Below are 23,922 nucleotides of genomic sequence, written 5' to 3' on the forward strand. Positions count from 1 at the left end.
AATGCAGTCGAACGGCTTTGCGATTCATGAAGCATTAGACGTTGTGAAGACTGTAGCATTGGCGACGGCACCGCAGGAGACTGGGACAAGGGCCAAAAAGCCAGGCAGTATGTTGGTGTCGTCATGCACAACCGTGTTTAGGCGACCAATCAAGAGCTTCGTGGCATGCTGCATCACAGAGCGGAAAAAATTCAACTTCAGCGCATGCGCAGTCAATGACAACATTATGACGGGGTAAGAAGTCCCACCCAAGTGACATGAGGGCATGCAGAAAGAACAATAAACTTGACAATGTATATAATGCCTTGTATAAGCACACGGGCAGTACAGGCTGTGAGAGGTGCAACATGCTGTGTACGTGCCATGTGCCGGTGTTCACAAGCACAAAAGTAGAAACGCTTTCGACTGATACTGTGACCGTGTTAGCAGGAGTGGACTGGAGCAAGGACTTGGGCAACTGCAGCGCTTAGTTTTTCCTGGTCAAAGGGTGCAGGTTGGCGACGCATAGGGAAGAGATTGGCAACGAGATATTGAGCTGTGCGATGGGAACTCGGAGGTCAGTACGAACAAACTGTGAGGGACCAGGAGCAGATTGGCACATAGGTCAACTGCCATACTGGAAAGGCCAGCAATGTCGCTGGAATTTGGGAGGCGACGACGGCAGTAGCGAGCAACGTGTCCTAGAGTGCAGCAGCCATAGCAAAAGGGACGATTGTCAGGTGTCCTCCAAGGATTGGTGACTCTCGGCTCAGCTCAAAAGGCAGTAGGAGCGGTGGGCGGTGCAGACTGTTCCAGGGTTGAGAAAGGTGGCCGGGGAGGCCTATGCACGACCTGCACATAGATAAGAGGTGTGGCCACAGGCTGGTGGTGGTGAGCGACGGGAACAGAGTGAGCTATCTCTGGCAATTACAGTGTGGATCGTTCATAGCAGATGAGAGGACGACTTGTGAGTGAAAGGGACCAAGGAAAGAGTGCTCGGGAACGGCAACAAAACTTGATAAGGAGTCTGCATTTGGCTGAGGCTGGCGAGTCAAGGCGCATTGCTTTAACTCATCATAGCTCTCACATAAAGTGATGACTACAGGAACAGTGTGCGGGCTCCTGGCCAGGAGCACCTGCAAAGTGCCATCACTCATGCCGTTGAGTATGTGCTGAATTTCGTCAGCTTTGGGCATGACGGCATTGACGTGTTTACAAAGATCAATGACTTCTTCAATGTAGCTTGTGTAAGTTTCTCCAATCTGCTGTGTTTGGGCACACAAGCGCTGTTTGGTGTGCAGTTTGTAGATGACAGGTCGACCAAATGCTTCACTGAATGACGTCTCGAAAGTGGACCATATTGGCATGTCGCTTTCGCGGTTGTGGAACTGGAGTTGGGCAACACCAATAATAAAAAAAAAAGATGGTCAGCTTCACGGCATCACCCCACTTGTTTTGTGCACTCACCTGTTCGCAAGACGTAAACCAGTCTTCGACATCAGTGTCATCTCGTACTGCTGAAGGCCTTTGGATAGCATTGCCGAGGAACTACAGTGAATATGATGGACTGGCACAAAGGCTCCTGCGGGTCTGTGTTGTCAGTCATGATGGGTGGAAGCATTCAGATTCGAAGCTCCAGACTGAAAGCGAGTGTGGTGGTGCATTTCTTCAAGCCGAACACTCCAAGATTCTTCAACTTCTACACCACTTTAGAAATTCCATCCATGTTTCTCAGCGGCAACTGGGCTGCACGTCGAAAGTGCAGCACTACATTGACACCGGTTCACACCAGCCATTGTGTCAAAGACCGTACCGAATCTGCAGAATAGCGTCACATCATTAATGACCAAGTCAAAGAGATGCTGTGCTGTGGCATTATTCAACCATTTTACAGTTTCTGTGCGTCTCCTGTTCTCGTTCACAAGAAGGACTGGTCTTCATTTTTGCCTTGACTACCATTGATTAAATAAGGTAACACGCAATGACATCTATCCTTTGCCGTGCATTGATGACTCCCTTGACAGCCTTCAAGGAACAGAATTCTTTTTCTCCCTAGACTTGCGTTCTGGCTACTGGCAGGTCCTAATGGCTGAAGCCGATTGCCAGAAAACTGCATTTATTACACCTGACGGCCTATATAAATTCAACATAATGTCCTTTCCGACGCGCCTGCCGCCTTTAAGTGACTCGTGGACAATATGCTACATGGCCTCAAGTGGTTTATGTGTCTATGTTACCTCGATGATGTCGTGGTTTTCTCTATCGATTTTCCTACCCACCTACTTTGCCTTAGGCATGTTTTAACATGTCTAACCACTGCGGGCCTACAACGAGTTCAAAAAGTGCTGCTTCGCCGTGCAGAAGCTAGCCATCTTGGGCCACATTGTGCCCAAGCATGGTGTTCTACCCAACCCTTCGAAACTTTGTGCAGTAGCCGAGTTCTCAAAACCTACTACCATCAAAGAACTTGGCACTTTTGTGGGCCTATGCTCATATTTCGGTGCTTTGTTTGCAATTTCACATCGATCATGTGGCCCTTGACCCAGCTCCTATGAGGTGGCATGCCTCCTCCTGGTCCCCTGCATGCAACGTCACATTTGCTATGCTGCGTCATCTTCTTACCTTTCCACCTATTCTTCGCCATTTAAACCGAACAGCTGCAACTGAATTGCATACAGACGCCAGCAGAGTTGGTCTTGGCACCGTCCTCCCGCAACGAAAGCCCAGCTACACTGAATACGCTATCGCCTTTGCGAGTCACACACTGACAAAACCAGCAGCCAATTACAGTGCGATTGAAAATGAGTGCTTGGCTCTAGTATGGAAACTTGGCAAGTTACGCCTACACTTTTATGGCCACACATTCGACCTTGTAACGAATCAGCACGCGCCTTGTTGACTTGCCACATTGAAACATCCATCTGGTCACTTAGTGCCTTGGGCAATCCCGAGTCCAGGAGTACAATACTCACGTCATCTACCACTGCGGACGCAAGCACTTTGACGCAGATGTTCTGTCCTATTCACCTCTACTTCCAGACTTGGCATGCGGAACCACCTGCACACACTCCATGTCATCCATGTCAACCCTGACTCACCAAACGCCATGACCTATGGATCGCTTTCTGTTGTTGCTTATCTCTCTGGATCATACATCACCCTTTTGTCCCTCTGATTCCAAGCTGTTCATTTCACCGTTTGTGATTGGCTGCTACATTGCCCCTATGCCATACTATGCGTCCGAAGGCCATAGATGGCTACTGGTCATTCCTTGCAGCCCAAGATCACAAAACAGTGCCTCTTTTCACAATGATCCACAATGTGGCCACGCCGGAGAATTTAAGACAAATGAAAGTATTCGCCATAGCTACTACTAGCGCGGAATGAACAATATTGTATGAAAGTTCGTTCAGTGCTGCCCTGACTGTCAATGTGGCAAATCACCACCTTGACGCGAGTCTGGCGTCTAGCAGCCCCTCCTGTGCCCTGCCAAACACTTCAATCGCATCAGCTTTGACATTTACAGTCCACTTCCAATGACACTGGATGGCAATCGATGGATGATAGCTGGTATGGACCATTTGATGCGATACACCGAGACTGCTGCTTTACCAAATGCTACAGAGTGAAGTGTAGCCTCTTTCATCCTACATCGTTTCATCCTTCAACATGGCACACTTTGAGAACTCTTAGTGATAGAGGTTGCACTTTCCTCTCTGAACTCGAAGCTCTGCTTTCAAAATGCCACATTATTCATTAAACGAGCACAGCATATCATATTGACCGCAAAAAAGACGGGGACATAGGAAGAAAACACATAAACAGCACAGGCGGTAACTTTCAACTGATTTATTCATAGCAGCCAGTGGGCATATATAGGCAAAAGGGACATGCGCAGATCGCGGCAAACAAGAATGCACATCAGCTTATCGTGGCAACCAATTATCAAAGAAATCTATTTCCGCTTGAAACATCACCACCTTCAAGCGGAAATAGATTTCTTTGATAATTGGTTGCCACGATAAGCTAATGTGCATTCTTGTTTGCCGCGATCTGCGCATGTCCCTTTTGCCTATATATGCCCACTGGCTGCTATGAATAAATCAGTTGAAAGTTATCGCCTGTGCTGTTTATGTGTTTTCTTCCTATGTCCCCGTCTTTTTTGCGGTCAATATGATTTGCAGTAAATACCAACTAGGCCAAACTGAAGTTCTTCTGGAGCACAGCATACCATCTGCGAATTAACGGGCTCACAGAACAGTTTAACCACCATCTCAGTGGTATGCTCACACTGTATGTGGCATCTGATCATGGCAACTGGGACCATGCTCTTTTTTTTTTTTGCAACATTCACATGCAACACCGCAATACAAGCTACTGCAGAATTTTCAACTTTCTTCCTCCTGTACAGAGGACTTTCTTCTTTCTTCCTTCTCGCATACTGTCGACACTCTCATTCCAAACTGTCTTGATGTTTCCGAGTGTCGCCAGCTTGTGCACCTTTATATCACAGCAACAGCAGGAAAGCTGCGCTGCCTCACTTCCAAATCCCACCTATACCCCGGCGTCTCCTGTATGGCCAACTGTTCCTTGGCAAACTCCAGGGCTTTCCTTGAAACTTGTCTCAAAGCATGAAGGGCCTTATCGCATCTTGGAGCGAACGTCCCCCAGTAAATTTTTTCACTGAGCCACTTTCACCATCTGGGGACACGTGCTGGTGTGAACGTGACCTCTACCATGTCGCACACCTCAAGCCCCATCATAACCCTCTGCCTCCAACCTCTCAGGTTACCAGGATGGCTCTTTTCTTGCGAGGCAGTTGTGAAGACCCGGATCCATCCAGCAGCATCGCAAACACTCTGCTCCCTCTGCTGGTCGCTCTTATCAAAGGGTATACTTAGCAGAAAATGCAGCACATCCAATGCACCAAGTTGGAATCTATATACAGCAAACCATACAAGGCAGTGCTCACGTGCGCATACTCATCCCGCTCAATGATTCCCCAAACGAGAAGCTCTGCAATACAATGCACCTTTCAACATAACCAGTGTTGTAGGTGTTGAAAAAGGCAAGCTGGCTATCTGCGCCATTTCCTTGGAATGCGCGACCTCCCTTTGAAGGTGCCGATGCGACCGTGCATGCGGTTGCCAAGCAGCGCAATGCATGCACAATGCATGCCCTCTCTCCCGCCTCATCACGGCCTCCTCACCCTATCTACCAAGGCAGGCTGGCTTCCCCCCTCACTGCTGCGGCGAAGTAGTGCGAGCCTTGGCTCCTAGATGGTGATGCTGGTGCCACCATCCTGCAGCTGAGTGTGAGCTATTCAGCGATAATGCATGAGCAGCAGCAGAAGCCATGGTCAGCAAGAGAGGTGCTGGGGAGGTTTGCAAACAAAGCTTTGCTTTAAAATGCAGATCCGTCATGCAGCATAACAGCCTTCCAACCTATTGAAAGATAGAGTAATGTAGCTTCTCCCTCAGCAGTGTAGGTTGAACTTGTTTTTTGAATGTGCATGGTGTGCAAGTATAGTTAACCTGTACTTCACTTTTGTTTAATAATAGAATACTTTGGTATAAAAATGTTTCTTTTCATAATTTCTCATTGGTCTGGATATGTACATAACTAAATGTCAGAAACAATACCTCTGAATGCGTGAGTGATCACTATGTGCCTTTTCCTTATATATACTGGAATACTTTAGATAGGCGGAGAATATATTTTTTTAACTTTACAATTCGAGTGTACTAATTGTGCCTACTCGTTCCCCACACTGCTACTCCGTAGCAAAGTCTGGAATAAAAGAAAATCCATTGTAAAGCTGTAGATTTATCAACAGCGGTAGCAAATGTGATATCTTGTGTAAGATTTCTATGACTTGTGATAACTCTTTCCACAAGTGGCTAATGTGGCAGTTACAAGATAACTCCTTGCTGAATCAAATTTCCAAGTAGTTCTGTTGTGCTGAAAATCTGATACATGGCTCCATTTCTAATTTCTTTTTAAGTGGTTGAAATATTAGGTTGTCTTTGATGCATTAAATTGTAGTTTATTCTCCTTCAACCATCCCAAGAAAGATAATTGTCCACCTTATATTCTAGTTCACTATGATCATTCGCTGTAAAAACATTCGTGTTGTCTGCACACATTATTACCTCTGGCATTTGTTATATCATTTACATAAGTGCGGAAAACCAGTGGCGCTAATTTTTTATCCGTGTGGTACGTCCTGTTTAATTTCAAGTAATGGTGAGTACACTCTTCTCGTCTTCCCAGTTTGGTTATGCTTGTTTAGGCCATTTTAAATTAAATTATTAGCTCCTTCCCTTATGCCATATTTTTCTGACTTACTGTATCTACACGATTCTAATGCATTCTCGATTGTAATGCACACCTGTTTTCTATGGAAAAAAAGCCTTCAATTGTAATGCGCACCTCTTTGCCATGACCTAAAAAAAAGAAAAAACTTCACAGTACTGCACACCTCGTTCTTTCATACAGAAATATAACTATAATTCGGAAAAACAAAGATTTACTTCCAATACACTAAAGTTGGAACGAATAAAAGAAGTCGCAGTTTCACCCACAAGGCGAAGCATCGATTGCGATAGCTACAATACAAAATGAGGATACTAGTTTTATTAGTTATATGTAAACTTTTACATTTTCACTTACTAACTCAATTACCGTATTTACTCGATTCTAATGCGCCCTCGATTGTAACGCGCACCTGTTTTCCGTAACCAAAACATTTTAAAAATGATAACGTCGATTGTAACGCACACCTGTTTTCCATGACAAAAAGAAAGAATACCGTATACCTCGTGCTTTCATATAGAAATACTATTTTCTCTCATTTGGAAAAAACAGATTTATTCCCAATACACTAAAGTTGCGATGAATAAAAACACAAATGGAAGTGGCGTACCTTGCCGCCAAGATTTTCACTGCTCGATATCACTCGTCGCTATCGCATAACTCCTTATCGCTATCAACAGACCAAAGCATGTCATTTTCGGTGCTATCCATGGCATTCGAAATCCCGCTCTTCTTAAAGGCCTTGTTTATCATGGCAGACGGCATCATGCACCATGCATCTTTCACCCATCCAGCAAAGTCCTGCACTGAGGCACGCTTCGTTTTATTGGCGGGCATGAATTTGTGGCAGCCACTGATGAGCCATTCGGTGTAGAGCGCCCGAATGCTATCTTTCACTGGTTTGTTCAAACGAACATCAAGCGGCTGGAGCTGCGATGTCATGCCGCCGGGTATCACGACAAAGTCGGTGTTGCATGCAGCCAGCTTGTCCTTGATGGGCTGGTCAAGGTGGCACCTGAACGCTTTGAGCACAAGCATCCCACGCAGATTCTAACACGCCACCGGGTCTCTTCCGCCAAATGTTACCAATCCAGTCAGTGACCAAGTCTATGGTCATTTTCATTTGCGCGCACAATCACAGCACTAGGAAACACGATTCCTTTTGGGAGTGTCTTCCGTCTGAAGATAAGATACGGGGGCAGCTTGTGTCCATCCGCAGTGCAACAAAGCATTGTGGTGACTAGCTCTTTTCAACGGTTGTGGTGGCAGGCATGTAAAAGTAGGGCGGCATCTGATCAGCATTCCCAATCTGTCCGAAGTGGTAGCAGTTTCTATGGTGCAACTTCAAAATGTACAGCTGAAAACTGTGGAATTTCTCTTCATATTCTTCGGGCAACTTTTGGCATATCCCTGTCCACTTTAAAAGAGAAAAGCCTTTTCTTTTCATTAATTTGACAGCCAGCACCTGCTCGCTTTGAAGTCGCTTTGCATTAGCCCTTTCTGTAGGGCTAACTGCATCGCCCATACTTTGAATAAATCGCTTGCCACAGGCTACTGTGCTGCTTGCTGCTCTTGCATGTATTCCATGAGCAGCTCTTCTATTTCGGCGAAGTGGCCCTGCTTCGGTCCACTGAAACCCTTTCTTGTTGCTTTGCTGGCGAAAATATTCTCCTTCTGTTTGCGCCAGTCCCACATGCAAGTTTCAGGAACACCGAACGCCCGTGATGCGGCCCGATTTCCCTCCGTCTCCACGCACATGATAACTTTCCTTTAAATGCGGCATCATGGTGGACTTGGTGGGTCTTTGCTGTCGCCGCTTCCGTGCTGATTGAATAAACGCAGAAAACGGGAAGACAGGTGGTAGACTAGGTTACACCAGCGCCTGGTTACATGTACAACATGGAGGTATGCACATGGAGGAAGCTACGGCAGCTAGGCTAGAAGGGCGTACGAGGCAGCCATTTTTTGAATGACAATGGTGATATGCTAATGCGGATTTAGGGTCGTAGTCGATTCTAATGCGCATGCAATTTTTGGACCTGTTTTACCGAAAAAAAGGTGCGCGTTAGATTCGGGTAAATATGGTAACAAGCATGGTGTCCCGCGCTCACAAGCAAGCATGAATACGTCTCACTTGATGACTACGGAAACTCGCTATCAAAACGCTGGAGTGAGGGAGTAGTAGGAGTGTGCGAATTCACCTTCGTGCTTCCTTTCACTTCAATGTGAACTAAGCAACGTGGACACAGCGTGGTGCGCCTAAGCGCGTAGACTCTCCCCATCGCAGATCACTTTTAAGATAGGGGCTGCATGGCTGCGTTGTGCGCAACAGCTGCGGGAATAGAACACATCTCCTCTTTGCGCCAGACTCGTATGGAAGTTTCGGGAAGTCCCAACGCCCATGATGTGGCCAGATTTCCATCCGTCTCCGCACACGTGATCACTTTCCTTTTAATTGCGGCTTCATAATGAACTCAGCGTCTCTTTGCAGTTGAAACTTCCATGCTGATAGAGCGATTGCAGAAAACGGGAAGACAGATGGTAGACTAACCTAAGACATAGCCTCCTAATTTTTAGGAGGCTATTCCTAAGCAAAGGCACTACTGCACAAGAAGAAACCTATGGCAGCTAAGCTCAAAGTACGTATGAGACGCCCATTTTGAAATGCTGATGGCGATATGGTAACACAGATTTAGGGTCATACTCGATTGTAACGCGCACACATTTTTTGGACCTGTTTTATCAGAAAAAAAGTGTGCGTTAGATTTCAGTAAATATGGTAGGCAACAAGATGTCATAGTCAATGGAATCGAAAGGGTTCTTTAAGATAATTTTTTAAGCGAAATGCTTTTGTTCTATTCTCAATTATCTTTAAAGGGACCCTGACACAATTGACGATTTTGTACAAATGTACTGAGTTAGGGTAGGTCCTTCCGATCATGAAGTGATGCATTTAGGCACGCCATGTAAAGCATGTAATTTGTTATAAGGTTCTAAAGATGTGCATCGCTATTGATTGCAATGGCGCCACTCTGCCGAGATTTCAGAAACCGCCTCACAATGGACGTAGTTAGCCCAATTGACATTGGGCTAATTGATTGGGCGAGCTACCCGACTGGCTATCCAGGTTGTGTCATTGATAATTTTTCAGACTTTATGGGAAAGAAATCTTGTTTGTAATAGCTGGAATGTTGGCTAATTTGTTTGTATAAATGAAAGTAAAAGAAAGGATACACGACAATTTATCACTATGCTCCAGCACTTCCGGCACACAAGCCTTGTCTGCTTGTGGTACATGGTTCTCCATGCTGATGCGAGCTGTGCAGTCAGTGTTTTTCTCAAGCTCTCTTTTCATGAGCACCATGGATCACCCATGTTATGTTGTGGGCTGCAAATCTAGCAATTGGTGACATGTCAAGCTGCGACATTGTGTCTTGGGAAGGCAACATGTGAGCAGAGTGGCTGCAGTGCATTGAGCTGTTGGTATTTGATCGGTGCCAGCATCTACTCGTTTGCAGCCATCACTTCATGTTGGAGGATAACTACCACTATAGAGCGTTTTAGCATGTCCGTATTTGGGTAAACACAAGTGTAGGGGGACTGGGAATTTTGCCAGTTCAGCGGAGGCACAAATGTGAGTGGCCTGCTGGAAGTAGCCATCTAGTGGCACAGAGCTCAACCAGACAAACATAGCAGAAAACAAGTGTATTCTACTTTGCCACTGGAGTAAATTTTCGTCAGAAGTATAATCGTGAATACGCCTTTTTAAATGTTTGAGATTTTTTACACTTTGCCACAGTAACAAGCTGTGTGTTTAGCTGGTTAAGCTCAGAATGCTTAGCCGCGAGTCTGAAACGTCCACAAGCGTAGGGATCGGCCACGCTAGTGTGATGTCCGCGTAGCGCCCGTTTTGACATGTCGAGATTACGGCGAGTGGAGACTCGCGGGGTGCAAAGAGCCGAGCAGACGCGAGCGCGGGACCAATCGCGAACCACTCTGTAATCACGTGGCGGGCGCGGCCAATCGCAGACTCTGGCACGACCTTCAATCATTTGCCTTTCGTGCGCTTGTTTCTGTATGGAGAAGATCGCTGAGGCGGCAAATTTGAAGTCGGAGAAACGCGCTTTCCAACGAGACCAAGATGAAGGCGCTCGGTCACGCCATTCCGGAGATATTGTGGCTTGAAAAATGGTGTTCTTTCTTGATTTCCGCGAGATTTTTCGCCACCTTCGCTGATAAAATGAATTTTTTAGAGCAATTCTAAGTGGTTTACAGTGATGATATTTGGGTCATCATTATCATCAGCCTGGCTACGCCCACTGCAGGGCAAAGGCCTCTCCCATACTTCTCCAACTACCACGGTCATGCACCAATTGTGGCCTTGTCGTCCCTGCAAACTTCTTAATCTCACTGGTTACGCCCACTGCAGGGCAAAAGCCTTTCCCATACTTCTCCAACTATCACGGTCATGTACTAATTGTGGCCCTATAGTCCCTGCAAACTTCTTAATCTCATCCACCCACCTAATTTTCTGCCGCCCCCTGCTATGCTTCCCTTCCCTTGGAATCCAGTCCGTAACCCTTAATGACCATCGGTTATCTTCCTTCCTCACTACATGTCCTGCCCATGCCCCAATTTCTTTTTCTTGATTTCAACTAAGGTGTCATTAACTCGCGTTTGTTGCCTCCCCCAATCTGCTCTTTTCTTATCTCTTAATGTTGCGTCGTCCTCAATTTAAGTAGAACCCTTTTCGTAAGCCTCCAGGTTTTTGCCCCGTAAGTCAGTACTGGTAAGACAGCTGTTATACACTTTTCTCTTGAGGGAAAATGGCAACCTGCTATTCATGATCTAAAAATGCCTGCCAAACGCACCCCAGCCCATTCTTATTCTCCTGATTATTTCAGTCTCATGATCCAGATCCGCGGTCACTACCTGCCCTAGGTAGATATATTCCCTTACCACTTCCAGTGCCTCGCTACCTATTGTAAATTGCTGTTCTCTACCGAGACTGTTAAACATTACTTTAGTTTTCTGCAGATTAATTTTTAGACTCACCCTTCTGCTTTGCCTCTCCAGGTCAGTGAGCATGCATGCAATTGGTCCCCTGAGTTACTAAGCAAGGCAATATCATATTTGGGTATCAGATAGAAAAAGGGTTGTAGAAACTGAAAATGTGATTTTCAAAAAATCAATTTTTTTTTGTTATTTTTCGCGATGCGAAAGCCGCGTCCCCCCCTTAATGTACAAGGAGAACTGAAAATTCAGACACTTTACAGTGTGTCGTGCAATAACTCTGACTCCGACTGCATGACCGTGTGTCAATATGAGTCAAACAGAAATAGAGATATTTTCATTTTGAGATGTTACCAGCATTGTTGTTGGCCGTGTCACTCTGCGAAACCGAAACAACCGAAGCCTAGCCTATGAGAATTTCGATTGCATGCACTGACTGTACTTTCATGAACCTGTAGTGACAGCATGACAATAGTTGAGATACGCGCTACGATTTTTAAGTGATGCTTTCTGCTCGATTCTAAACCACACTTATTATCCACTCTTCATAGCTGGCTGATAAGGCGTCTTTGTGACCACTGACGAAGCATAAAATGGAATAGCATAAAAGGCATTGCTAGAAAATGATGGCCACTGAATGTCTACGCCAAGGGCAAGTGTACGTATTTGCAGTAATGCACGTTGGAAAACTCTTAGATGGATTGCTTTAAAAAAGTACTTTCATTGCTGTGATATTTCACTCGATTGCACGGGACGCATGGACGGGTGGAAGTGCTTCTGCACCAATGAGACAGCTGACTTGGCACTGTGCCAAGAAGGCTATTGCTCCAAGCGTCTTGCACTATATGGCAATGTGAAATTGAAGTTAAGTGACAATCCGAATGCAGCACACTTTTTTTGGCCACTAGTGGAATAAAGTCGCCTATTTTTTGGCGAATCTGGTATATTGGACTGCAGTTAATTGGACGCTTTGGCAGTCCTTGTCGAGTTCAGATTATCGGTGGGCGACTGTATTCAATTTGCTACTGGCACTATTTGATTCAGTGTCAAAGTACTAGCATTCCATGCACACCCTTACCAATGGTACTTCTAAGTTATACAGGATACCAATCAGAGGTAAAATACCAGCAGTGATGATTAATTTGCTCCTTGGCGGAATATATGCTATCAGGGTTCGTACAGGCTCTGAAGGCACCAATTCAAGGGCTTTTAAGGTCTTTCAAGGCCCCCAAAAGTTTTTTTCAAGGAGTCGTTTCAATACTCAATTCAGTACCCTTTATAGTAAAACAACTTTTTTAAAACATGCTGCAACAAATTTATTGAACACTAAGAAAAAGACGCACTTACAGACTAGACTAGTCTAATAGTAAACTAAGACAGGTCGTAACAAGCGTTCATGAAAGCTCCTGAAGCTTTGCGATTATTTCTTGCTTGATGTTTAGAAGTTCTTCAGTCTTGCTTTTTGCCGTTTTCCTAAGGCAATTTGACTTCACAATGTGCACGACGTCGCCTGTCTCTTCTGCTTTCTCAGCCAAGTTGTCTGCTGAAGCTGTCAGATCAGCAATGGTTGCTTCAAGTCTTGCTTTCTTTCGCTTTAAGGTATCAATTTTTTCCTCAACAAGGCGCCTCTTTGACTCCGTTGCTTCTTCAAGTTGCTCCTTCCTCTGCGCCTACAGATATGCATGATAACAATGCCTTGCAGCTGAAACAGAGGTCCTCAACTCCTTTGTTATAGGAATGTTAAGGATGCCACCTGCCTTATCAATGGCGTCACATATGACGCGTTGTGAGACATATGACAGACTTTTCAGGTTTTCCACACAGACCTGCTGGTTAACACTAAATCCTCTTTCCACAGTTGCCTGGCCGTGGCTGAGCACAAGCAAAAGTTATACTACTGTCCAGAGCTCAGTGTAGGATGAATTGAACTTTAGGAGTTCTAAGAAAAAAATGTCTAGCTTGTCAGAGCTCTTATCAAACAATCGCAGCTTGTGCTTCACCATCTGCAGCATTTCGGCATACTCAGAGAGAATGGAATCCCGTTGGAGATCGCTCAACCTTTTTGCAGCAATGAGGGCACTCAAAACATTCTTGAGTCCTGCTAGGCACTGGTCTGACTTGGTGCACATTTGACAGGGATCCAGTGAGGAAAGGTCTCTAACCAAAGGGAATCTTAAAAAGCTCTTCTCAAGAACCTTTTTACACACATTAACAAGGAACTGCTTGCATTCCACTTTAAATGCAAACGCATCTTTTGCACTGACCTTGGAATTCTCCAAAATTTGTTCAGCTGCATAACCAATGTCCACTTTCTCAAGTGGTGTGTGACTGTTCACTTCTTCAATGTTGATTTTCAACAGGCCTCTGGCGCCAACTGACGCAGAGAGAACTGAACACTTCACAAACTTTGTGAGAAGCTTCCGGACAATTGTTTCAAGGTCCCTTGCCAGAAAGAATACAAGTGGTTGGTCTGCCTGATAGTCCATCAGGAAAGGTTTCAGAATTAGTGCAATCCCAAGGGCAAAGTTAAGTTTTGCTGGGACTAGTGGGTCACTAGAGAAAGTGAGCAAGTTTTGAAAGGAGGCACATTTCGGCTGGTTCACTTCTTTCTTTCTTGCAGACTCAATGTAAATTCCCACACCAGGCCACAGTAAAAAGGCTCGTTCAATTACCGGAACGTTTTCAACCCAGCGATGGGCGACGTACTTAAAGGGAAATGTAGCCTGACCAGTCACCGCTACGAAGACTTCTTGCCTCGCTGGGGAATCTTCAAACAATGCACTTAGACTAGACAACAGAATGTCCACTCACCACTTGCTGGCAGTTACACTCGCCCTGTAGGCGTTGTGCACAACATGCAGACTGCAAGTGCCTAAATCTAGGCATTGTACTTGATAGTTTTTTTGCAGGTGCTCCTGAAAGCTTCTGAAAAATTTCAAGTTGACATTCGGTCCGTCCATGGTCACTTGTAGGATCTTAACAAGTGGTAATGGCTCCAGTGCTTTCAACAATTTATCCTCGATGTCCTCTGCCATCGCGTGGCCCGTAAAAACGGATGTGAAGTACCTTGTTGTTATTTTTTTATATGCATCCCAGTACCTGACGTGTATATCCATCTGCTTCTGATGGAGGTAATCATTTGCGGATTTATCAAACAGAACGATGTAATAGTCGCTCTTATCTATCGCCCGATGAATAGATGATAGAAAGAATGGTCCAAGACCATGACATGACAGGTACGCGCACTTTTTCTCTCCACATGTGAAGACCTTCGCCACTTCACTATCGGGAAACATTCTCTTGAACAGATCGCTTGTGCGGGCGGATGAGCTGTACGAGTAATGACACGTGACCACTTTCAAAGCCCACAATGCTTCCGCTTCTGTCACTAAATCGTGAGCCTTGCTTGCGGCATTCAAATTCGAGGACTGCGTTTCGACCACACGAACGGATTCGCCACACTCGTGCGATGTCACGTAGTTCAACATGGAGGTACCTGCTGCATTCTTCATGCTCGCGCTGTGTTTCGAACTCCTCTTGTGGCTCTTCAGCACACTCTCCCATCGACTAGATGTCAAACACTTTTCCGCACGGTCTGCATCTAGCACGATGCGAACTCAAGGTGTCCGGCGCAATTCAGTCTTTGTACTCTTCATGGCTAAGCCACGATCGCTGGAGATTGCACTCCCCGGGCATTGCGTGCACACACAATTACGTCCACGTCCAGTGCGTGCCGCAATACACGTGCTCTGAATAAGCCAACGGGAGGCAATTAACAAGCGGTATGAGGACGCTAACTATGAAAAATGCGCGACCGCACTGAACATAAAAAAACATAACAACATGGAGGACGAACACCCGAACTGGACTGGATTTTCTGGGCTTGGATCGGGAGGCAACCGTCGCTTTCAATGTGGCCAGTTGATCAACGGGCAATCGCTGAACGGCGCCAATGACTATCATCACGGAATTCAAGGGTTTTTCAGGCACTACTAAATGTTTCAAGGTTTTCATGGCCTTGAAAATCACATTTTCAAATTCAAGGGTTTTCAAGGTTTTCAAGGACCCGTGTGAACCCTGTGCTATGCTGCAATAAAGTTGGTGGCAAAAGGAAGGATAGGGAGCAGAGGAGGAGGTTTCCCTACTTCACAAAGGGCTTCAAAAAGACCGACAAGGACGTGTGCGACTTGCAGGCTCGCAGGTATCTTCTAATGTGCAATATCCCTCCTGCATATAACTGCATCATGAAACATGTGAAAACCGATTAGTTTACTAACCACGGAATCTGCCCTTATCACTGTGCAGCATCACAAAGGTCTCTCACTGCTAAGCAAATGACATGTCAGAAGTTCAGTACATGCATTACAAGATATTTCCAAGCGGCACCGCCAACAACTATGCTATGCAACTTTGGGCCAGACATTAAACAAGGCTTCTTCTTCATCAGACGTCCTCTTCAAGTGATATGCAGCTACGAAAAATACCGGACTACAGTACAAATGGCACGAACAAAAAGACCATACAGCAGCAATATATGGAGACAAATGCAACAGATGTGTAAAAATAACAAATGGAGAACTGACGACATTGGCTCTTGCTCGCTTTGTTGGCTTCCGAAGTGATGACAACGCCATGATTTAGGTTTTAATTTCAGTTCTACTATGGAAACCATATCAGTGGAATTTTGTTCCTGTGCTTCATTGGGCACATGCTGAGCCCCAGTGTTCTGTTAAAATGCCGTGTTGGAGAAGGAACGTGCGACCTCCATTTTCTTCTAATTATGAACCGCCACTTCCTGCAAAATGAAAAGGGGCTCTCGATGCTGTGGAAGCACACTGCTGAAGGGACACTAATGGCAAACACTGAGTAAAGTTCAAGAAAGACTAAGGTTTCCACAGTGTCATGAACAAGGTTTGATTGGGAAATGACTGCCTCAGGACATTCAAGTACAGTTAAACCTCAATATAACAAACTTCAATATAACAAAATTCCCGATATAATGAAGTATTTAACTTTTCATAACTTCTTGTCTGTAGAACACTATGCATTTAGAATCTCAATATAATAAAGTGTGTTTGTATGGAATTTCAATACAACAAAATTTCGCTTCTGCCGCAAAGGAATGCTGAGACAATGGAAACTTCAGCAGACGCAGATGGTCAAATGACTGAATTACAAGCGGCTGCTTGCAAACGCACCTCTTAAATCGGTCACCGCGCGACGAGAGGAACTGCCAAGTGGAGCGGCATCATGTTCCGTATAAAGCCCAAGTGTTATAGCATACTATAGCGGCCTGCGCACATAATGCTTTAGGTGCGAGTGAAAGTTTGCGAGGGTGAGACAAGAAAGATGGTGGCTTCAGGAGTGCAGCCTTACCACACAAGCAAAGGGAAAGAAGGGGGAGGGGAGCTCGCTCGCGAGAATGCGATCTAGCAGTGGGAGGGGGGAAGTAGAGGTAATCTGCCGCATGTGCAAAGAGTGGCCGTGCCTAGATGGCGTGGCATGTTAGCGGTCATACCGCGCATTTAGTATTCGAGGTTGCGTAATCTCGAGTTTCGGTGACCCGTTGGAGCAAGAGGCGGGCGAAGCATTTGCTCCTCGCTGCCGGCGCATTTCCCGATAGCATCTCCCAGTGCGGGAGACGCTATCAGCTGCGGGGACAGAGTGCACGTGAAAGCATGGCTGGCTTCACTTAATCTGTACCGCTGATGTGAAGATATTGTCAACGCGACATGAAACCGAATTTTTTTAACTGACTTCCAAATTGATATTATAGTTCTGCGGAAACCCACAAGGTGGAAGGAAGTAATGAACAAAGGAATGCTGCGGATTTCAAAGTATTTTTCCATATTTGGGCAGTTGTGGCTCAGTACAAGTTGAATTGTGGGGTTATACGTGCCAAATCCATGATTTGATTATGAGGCACGCTTTAGTGGGGGACTCTGGATTCATTTTGACCAGCAGGGGAACTTTAATGTGCCCCCAATGCACGGAACACGCGTGTTTTTGCATTTCGCCTCCCCCCCATTAAAGTGGCTAGCGTGGCTTAGCAGTGCAACACCATAGCCGCTAGGCCACTGCGGCAGGTGACTTAGTACAAGTGCAGTTCTTTCAGGACACGACGACCTTTAACTAGGCCCGACAATGCGCCGCCAAAATCTTTGACGAGCTGGTGTAGGAGTATGGCTTGTCTTTGCCCTCTACGGATGCTGCTCTTATAATTTTTCTCTCAAGTACACCCACCTGTATCCTGAGCAGCAGCTGCCTGTTTTGCTGCTCAAGCGTGCGCTGCTTCTCCTCCACAAGCGGGATGCGGTCGTTCTCCTTCTTGAGGGTGCGCACGTAGTCAACGGTCGCCTTCAGGATGGTTCCCTTGTTCTGGCGGATGTCTCGCACCAGCTCATAATGCCTATGCAAAAAAGATTTGGGGTTCAGCACAAAGAAACTTTTCAGGACTTCGATGCAATTCAATTATAGTGACAGCTTAATACAGGAAAGACAATTCCATGGCAAGTGCTTACATTGAAAGGCTGGAAAAATACCCGTACTAGAATATACAAGATGTACAGCAGCTGTGTAAACAGTTGTTTCATTCAAATGTTCAAGGACTCTTCTCACCACTTGAGACAGACTGTTTCTGTTAGGCCCGAGATGTACTGGGGCAAATATTTGCAACAAGATGAGGCATATGCAGCAAAACTCCAGGGACAACTGTAATTGAATGCCAAGATATTCATCCGGAAAGGAATGTCATAAGGAATGTTCACCTTCCAGAGGTGCTGGGATTTAAAGGGCCCCTAAGCCACTCGGAGCTGGAAAATTTGCTTCATAGTGCCAGTTGCGCACTAGTCTACGATGAACTACAATGAGCAGCAACAATATATTTTTTTTTCAATGGTGCCACAACAGCAAAGTTACAGGCGCTTGATTACAAGCAGCTGTCACAGTGTCATGCTTGCCTTTGCTGTAATCTCCCCTCCTCGCTGCTGCATACTATCACAAACTCCATGTATTACAGTGAAAGCTATGGGTCACTCCAGGGCCACGATATTGTAGTGATGCCAGGCACCAGAAATACCAACTGTGGGGATTTGTGACTCTCACGCGTCCCCTGATATCTTGTTTTCCCGCATAGCTCCCATCTCCTGCAGTGCGGCTTCGCCGCAAGGCCTGGCGCCCGCGGCGGTCCATGTGGTTGAAGCGCGGTGCGAGAGATGGCGTGAGTGTTGCGCTGCTAACGCCGCCTCACGGCAGGGTTACTTGGGGGGCGCAGGGGAGAACAGGCTTGCTCTTGGGGTTGCGGGCCGGCGAGCGCCGCGGACGTCACACGCGAGCGCCGATCCATGCTTCTGCGAGACAGTTTCGCGTGGCCGCCTTCGAACGTGCCACCGTTCGCGTGAACGTACACGTGAACGACCAGACGTTGGGATCTAGCATGGGGCGAACATATTCGCTCGCTATCTGGTCGCGGTGAGTCGGACTTCCTAGATTTGTTGCGGGCACATTGGCATGTTTTGTGGATAGCAACTCGGCTAGCAGGCATTGATCTATGAAAGGTGCAATAAAGGCCCTTGTTATTGTTTGCACTACTGTGTTGTCATTCCTTTGTCCCAAGAGCATGGTGTGAGAACCCCACACAACGTAGACAATGGTAGCGAGTTTGTGGATCACCAGGGCACCTCCTGGTTTGTGAAGGTCTGTGGACAAACACTCTTTTTATAATTATTTCAAGAAGCAAAGCATCTTCAAAACATTACACATAATATTGCACTTTAGCAAAATATAGCAATTTGAAGATAACTAAATTTCTGCCTACAACTAAATACAGCCAAGCTCTTGCCCACAGACACTTCCAGATGCATACTGGTGAAGCAACACGGGGGAATGCTACATAGTGTCAACGTCTGCTGCGCAATGATTTTATGTTGTTCGCATCTTTAATTCCGCATGAACCAAAAATGTGCACAATGTGAGCAAGAAATTCAGGAGTTGAGGTTGCTGCTACGTTCATGAGGCACACAGGGCAGTGAATACAGATAATGCATGAGCAGAGTGCAGCCAATAGATTTGCTGGCGCTGTAGTAAAAAAAGGAAAATGTACACGGAGTGCAGAAGCGAAGGTGCACTTATCACGGTTGAAGTGGACGTCACAATGAGCGCTTGTTTTTACCTGCTGTCAGTTGGCACTTGAAAGAAGCCTGTCTCTTGGCCGAAGTTACTGCACAACCTTGTGTGGCAATAAGAATGGTAACTCTTGGATGACATTTCACATGTAGGCCAAATTGAAAGTCTTAACTGGTGTCAGGCGATGCCTTCTACTTGATTCCATGAGGGTTTTATCATCCACCAATCATGGCCAGCCGATCCTATTGATAATGAAGTGGTCGCTCTGACCAATGGCACAGCTCAAAAAGCCCGAAAAGGAATAGCATCGGAAAGGGCATCACTATAAAATTGCGGCCCAGAAGAAAGCCTCCATTGTCCGTGCCATAATCATCGTTACATGACACCCAAGGAATGAATGAAGTTTAATAATATTGAGCGGAACTTAGCTACAATGACTATCCATGTAGCATTCTGGGAAAGTAGAGTAGCATTCTTTAGAGGTGCAAATGTATTTATTGTACACGCAATGCGTGTTTGCTATTCCATACACACTTTATTAGCATCCATCTTACCATAGGTACGTAAGGATGCTACTGCTTTAGGTGTTATTATAATAATTAGACAACCAGTGGCACATACCGTACATACTCGCATAATGATCATACTCGCGTAATGATCGCACCCCTGAATTTTGCTGTCAAAATTCGATTTCTTTTTCCCATGTAATGATCGCACCCCAAACTTGTCGCAGCGATATGTTGTGTGCCAAGCCTAGCTAATGATGATCGCGCTTACCATCCATTGAATGCCATGCGAACAACTCTTGAAGACATACGAAGCAGTCTGGTCGCACCAAACATTCTTTAGCAGATGCTCCATTTCATTCCTTTTATCACTTTCCGCACTTCCACGAAAAAAAAAAAACTACAATCAAACTTACCTTGGCTTTATTATTTGTAGGTTTCATAATGGTTTTGGTTAAGAACAACAACAAAAAGGTGTCTTTCAATTCTTCTCGTCTGCACTCGTGGGCACGCAACAAATTGCGAATGACAACGGAAAAGAAAAATTAAATTATGGGGTTTTACGTGCCAAAACCACTTCCTGATTATGAGGCACGCCGTAGTGGAGGACTCCGGAAATTTTGACCACCTGGGGTTCTTTAACGTGCACCTAAATCCAAGTACACGGGTGTTTTCTCATTAACGACAACAATAGTGGCCCCGTTTACACTGATACGTTAGCAGTGTACCCCATTCATACGTCGACACTTGTAGCACAGCTAAAATGTTCACCCACCCTTAGCGGAAACGTGCCGTTTTAGAACAGTAGTGAAGACAAATAAATGCCACAGTTTCTGCAGCATGCCAGCCATGTGTTTTTATGTCACTGGCAGCTATGCACACCCACCTCTGTTTCTGTCCCCTCAAAGTGGACATGGCTATATTATTGTCGCAAGCTTGCCGATATTTACTATATTCCTTACTGATATGAAAGAAACCGTTCCAACGCGCATCATTGCGCAAAAATGCGCATAAAAAAATTTCGTTCGGCGAGTTCGACTAGCTCCACAGGCCGCCATTTTTGTTTTGGTGTCCCGCACTGTTCAGCGGCAGTCGCCTGCTTGTTGACCTGTTATCCCGGATTTGCTGGGAAATTAAAAGCATTTTTTTTTCTTTTCGTATTTGCGTCAATTTTTTTTGACAAAGAAGTGTGACCATTATGCGAGCAAATACAGTAACCACAGACCCAAGTTGGCATTAAAGAGTTCACCGAAAAGCGGAAGGCACCCTGTGGCACATGCAGAGTGACCCACGTGGGTTTTCAGCTGCACAGGCGGACAGACCTGACGCTACGCCAAGAATGCTGTGCGCGTTTTCAAAGGTTCGGGAGTGCACAATGAAGTCCCCTCCTTCAATGTCGGAACACCCTCATCACGTTGGTGCCATGTACCAACATGACTGTATTTGTCAGGTGCAAAGGAGGGACAGGAAAAGCCCGAGAAGGATAAGTGAGTGGTTTAGTTTGTGTCATTCTACAGCCTAAAGTGCTGAACCAGTTGCAATGCTGTCTTTTTCGACTTCCTGCAGAACGAACTCAAATTCTTAATGTATACAGCTTACAGTGTAGCCACGAGATGAAATACTGGTTATATTGCAGCCTCCAAAAAATCCTGCAAACAAGCAAGGCAGAGTGCATGTTTCTTAATGAGCTGTGCTGGCCGAGGGGAGAATGCCGAGGGCAATGCGAAGGAGGAGAGGGAGACCGGGCGAGCAAACAAAGAGTCTGCTGACAATGGGGCAGCAGTGAGCTGGCTCAGTGGGGATTGCGCAAGCAACGAAGCGCTTTGCTCCGACCGCTTCTCGGTGGAGTGCGGTCTACACTGAGCATGTATGCATGAGTCACTCTTTGGCTGTTTAGTTTATGTGTGTAAACCAGATACAGTCGCTGACTGATTTTTTTCACACATGGACAAGTTCGCAAGGATGTCAGAATTAATGGGCATGCCATAAAAACGAATTTCGACGACAAAAGCAATTGAATTTTAACAACCCCGCAGAAAAATTGGTCGACGCCATGAGTGTGTTTCATGCCACCGCAAAATGAAGGTGTCGCGCCTGCGGTCTTGACTCCGCAACGCTGACAGCTTAAACTGTGTGCTGCAAGTTTATAAGTTCGGATCATTGTCCACACTCGAGCTTTCGCTGTGCCTACCAGTATGCACCCAAACTAACTTTTGCTTTAGGCGTTCGCGATAGCTGACAGCTGTTCGCAGGTACAGTAGAACCTTCTTTATACCTTTTGGAAAAAGACAGCAAGAAAGAACATACTAACCATGTAAAGGTACGATCCGAAATAAAAAACAATTTGATAGACTCAAATTATTGTTGACATCTATGTAATCCGAAGCGTCACACAGATCGTTGCGGCACAAGACGCCGACGTGCATGCGTCGACCTGGTGGTGCTGTGCTCTGGCGGCCTGAGACGCGTTTTTTTTTCTCCCCTTTTGTGTGGTGATTTAAGAGGGCAACGAGAAACCGAAACAGAATCACGCTGGCAGGTGACACGAGATGCCCACATTGCACCGCCTGCAGAAGGGAACGGCAGTGCAGTAGGCGACCAATGGCACTATGCCCCCTGTCCTGCAAAACAGATAGGTGGAGATGCTTATAACAATAGTTTTGGCAGTGACAGCTGTGAATGTGGCATGCGACAACCCGGGCGGAAATTTACTAGTACCAGAATAAGAAACTGTGCGTGCCGTCATTTCTGCGTGAAACGGGCAGCTATACTTCATGATCATGCGCGCCTCACGCCTTTTCTTGTTCACAAAGGATCTAGCAGCCGGAAAATGTATACGATCACAGCATACAGCAAGGAACAGTGATGCATTTCAGTTATCGCCTATTAAAAGCGTGCACTACACTCCCACAGCACCCCATGCTGTTAAACAGATAGGCGAAGATGCTTATCGCAATAGAATCGATTGGCAGTGACAGCTGTGAATGCTGCGTGCAACGACTCCGGAGAAGATTTGCTGGTACCGAAATGAGAAACTGAATGCATGCCGGCGTTCTCACGTGAAAACGTATCAATAGAGAGAGCACATCGTCTTGGAAGGCATAATCCTAATAAAAAGTGGCCAATAATGGTCAAGTTTCTTTCGTTTAAGGAAAAGCAGGCAGTGTTATCAAGCGTGAGGAAATTAAAAGGCTCAGACATTAGTATCTCAGAGGACTTTTCTGAGAGCGTGCGCAAAAAGCGGAAACGATTGTGGGATTATGCTAAGGCGAATCAAGTGAAGACTGACAAAGTAAACCTCAAGTTCACTACTCTTTATATAAATAAGGTAAAATACGTCTATAATGAATCCCTGGACCAAGTTGTACAAGCAGACTGACAGGAACTGAAAGCAGACGGGTCGGTGCTTTCTTTTCTTATTGTGAATTGCAGAAGCATAAGAAATAAAGGCGATGAATTTTCTAGCCTCGTTGATATGTCTAGACCAACTGTCGTTCTTGGATCTGAATCCTGGCTCGATGCCGACGTTGAGGATAATGAAGTATTTCCCAGGGGCTTTGTTTGTTACCGTAAGGACCGAAATCGTTTCGGGGGCGGCATTTTTATTTTGGTGGATGCGACAATGTGCTCCCGGGAAATTGACATTCAATGCAGTCAAAGTGAAATGTTGTGGATAGAGATTAGATTGAAGAACGGCAGGTCATTATCGGTATGTTCGTTCTATCGCCCACCAGGAGGCAAAGTTAATATTCTAGGTGAGCTTACCGCCGCAGTGGAAACAGTGAGCACCGATTATCTAGTTATAGGCGGTGATTTTAATCTTCCAGAAATCAATTGGTCTCTGGCAGATCCCAGTTCCAGCGCTTGCAGCCAGTCAAGTAAAGAAATGTTGAAAATATGTCACCTCTTCGAGCTAACACAACTAGTCCTAGAGCCCACACGAACAAAAAATGTTTTAGATCTATTTTTCACTAACACGCCAGAG

The 23,922-nt window shown here is 45.8% G+C and overlaps 1 protein-coding gene across 1 annotated transcript in view; it reads right to left on the minus strand.

The window, feature by feature from the left end:
* Mitf (transcription factor Mitf) overlaps nt 1–23,922 on the minus strand; it is a 349,582-nt gene that overhangs the window by 8,616 nt on the left and 317,044 nt on the right. Inside the window, exon 6 of the mRNA XM_070538246.1 lies at nt 17,551–17,716. Within this exon, the coding sequence (XP_070394347.1) occupies nt 17,551–17,716 (166 nt within the window). The remainder of the gene's footprint in view (nt 1–17,550; nt 17,717–23,922) is intronic.

Source organism: Dermacentor albipictus, chromosome 5 (genome assembly GCF_038994185.2).
Source record: "Dermacentor albipictus isolate Rhodes 1998 colony chromosome 5, USDA_Dalb.pri_finalv2, whole genome shotgun sequence".
Lineage (NCBI taxonomy): Eukaryota > Metazoa > Arthropoda > Arachnida > Ixodida > Ixodidae > Dermacentor > Dermacentor albipictus.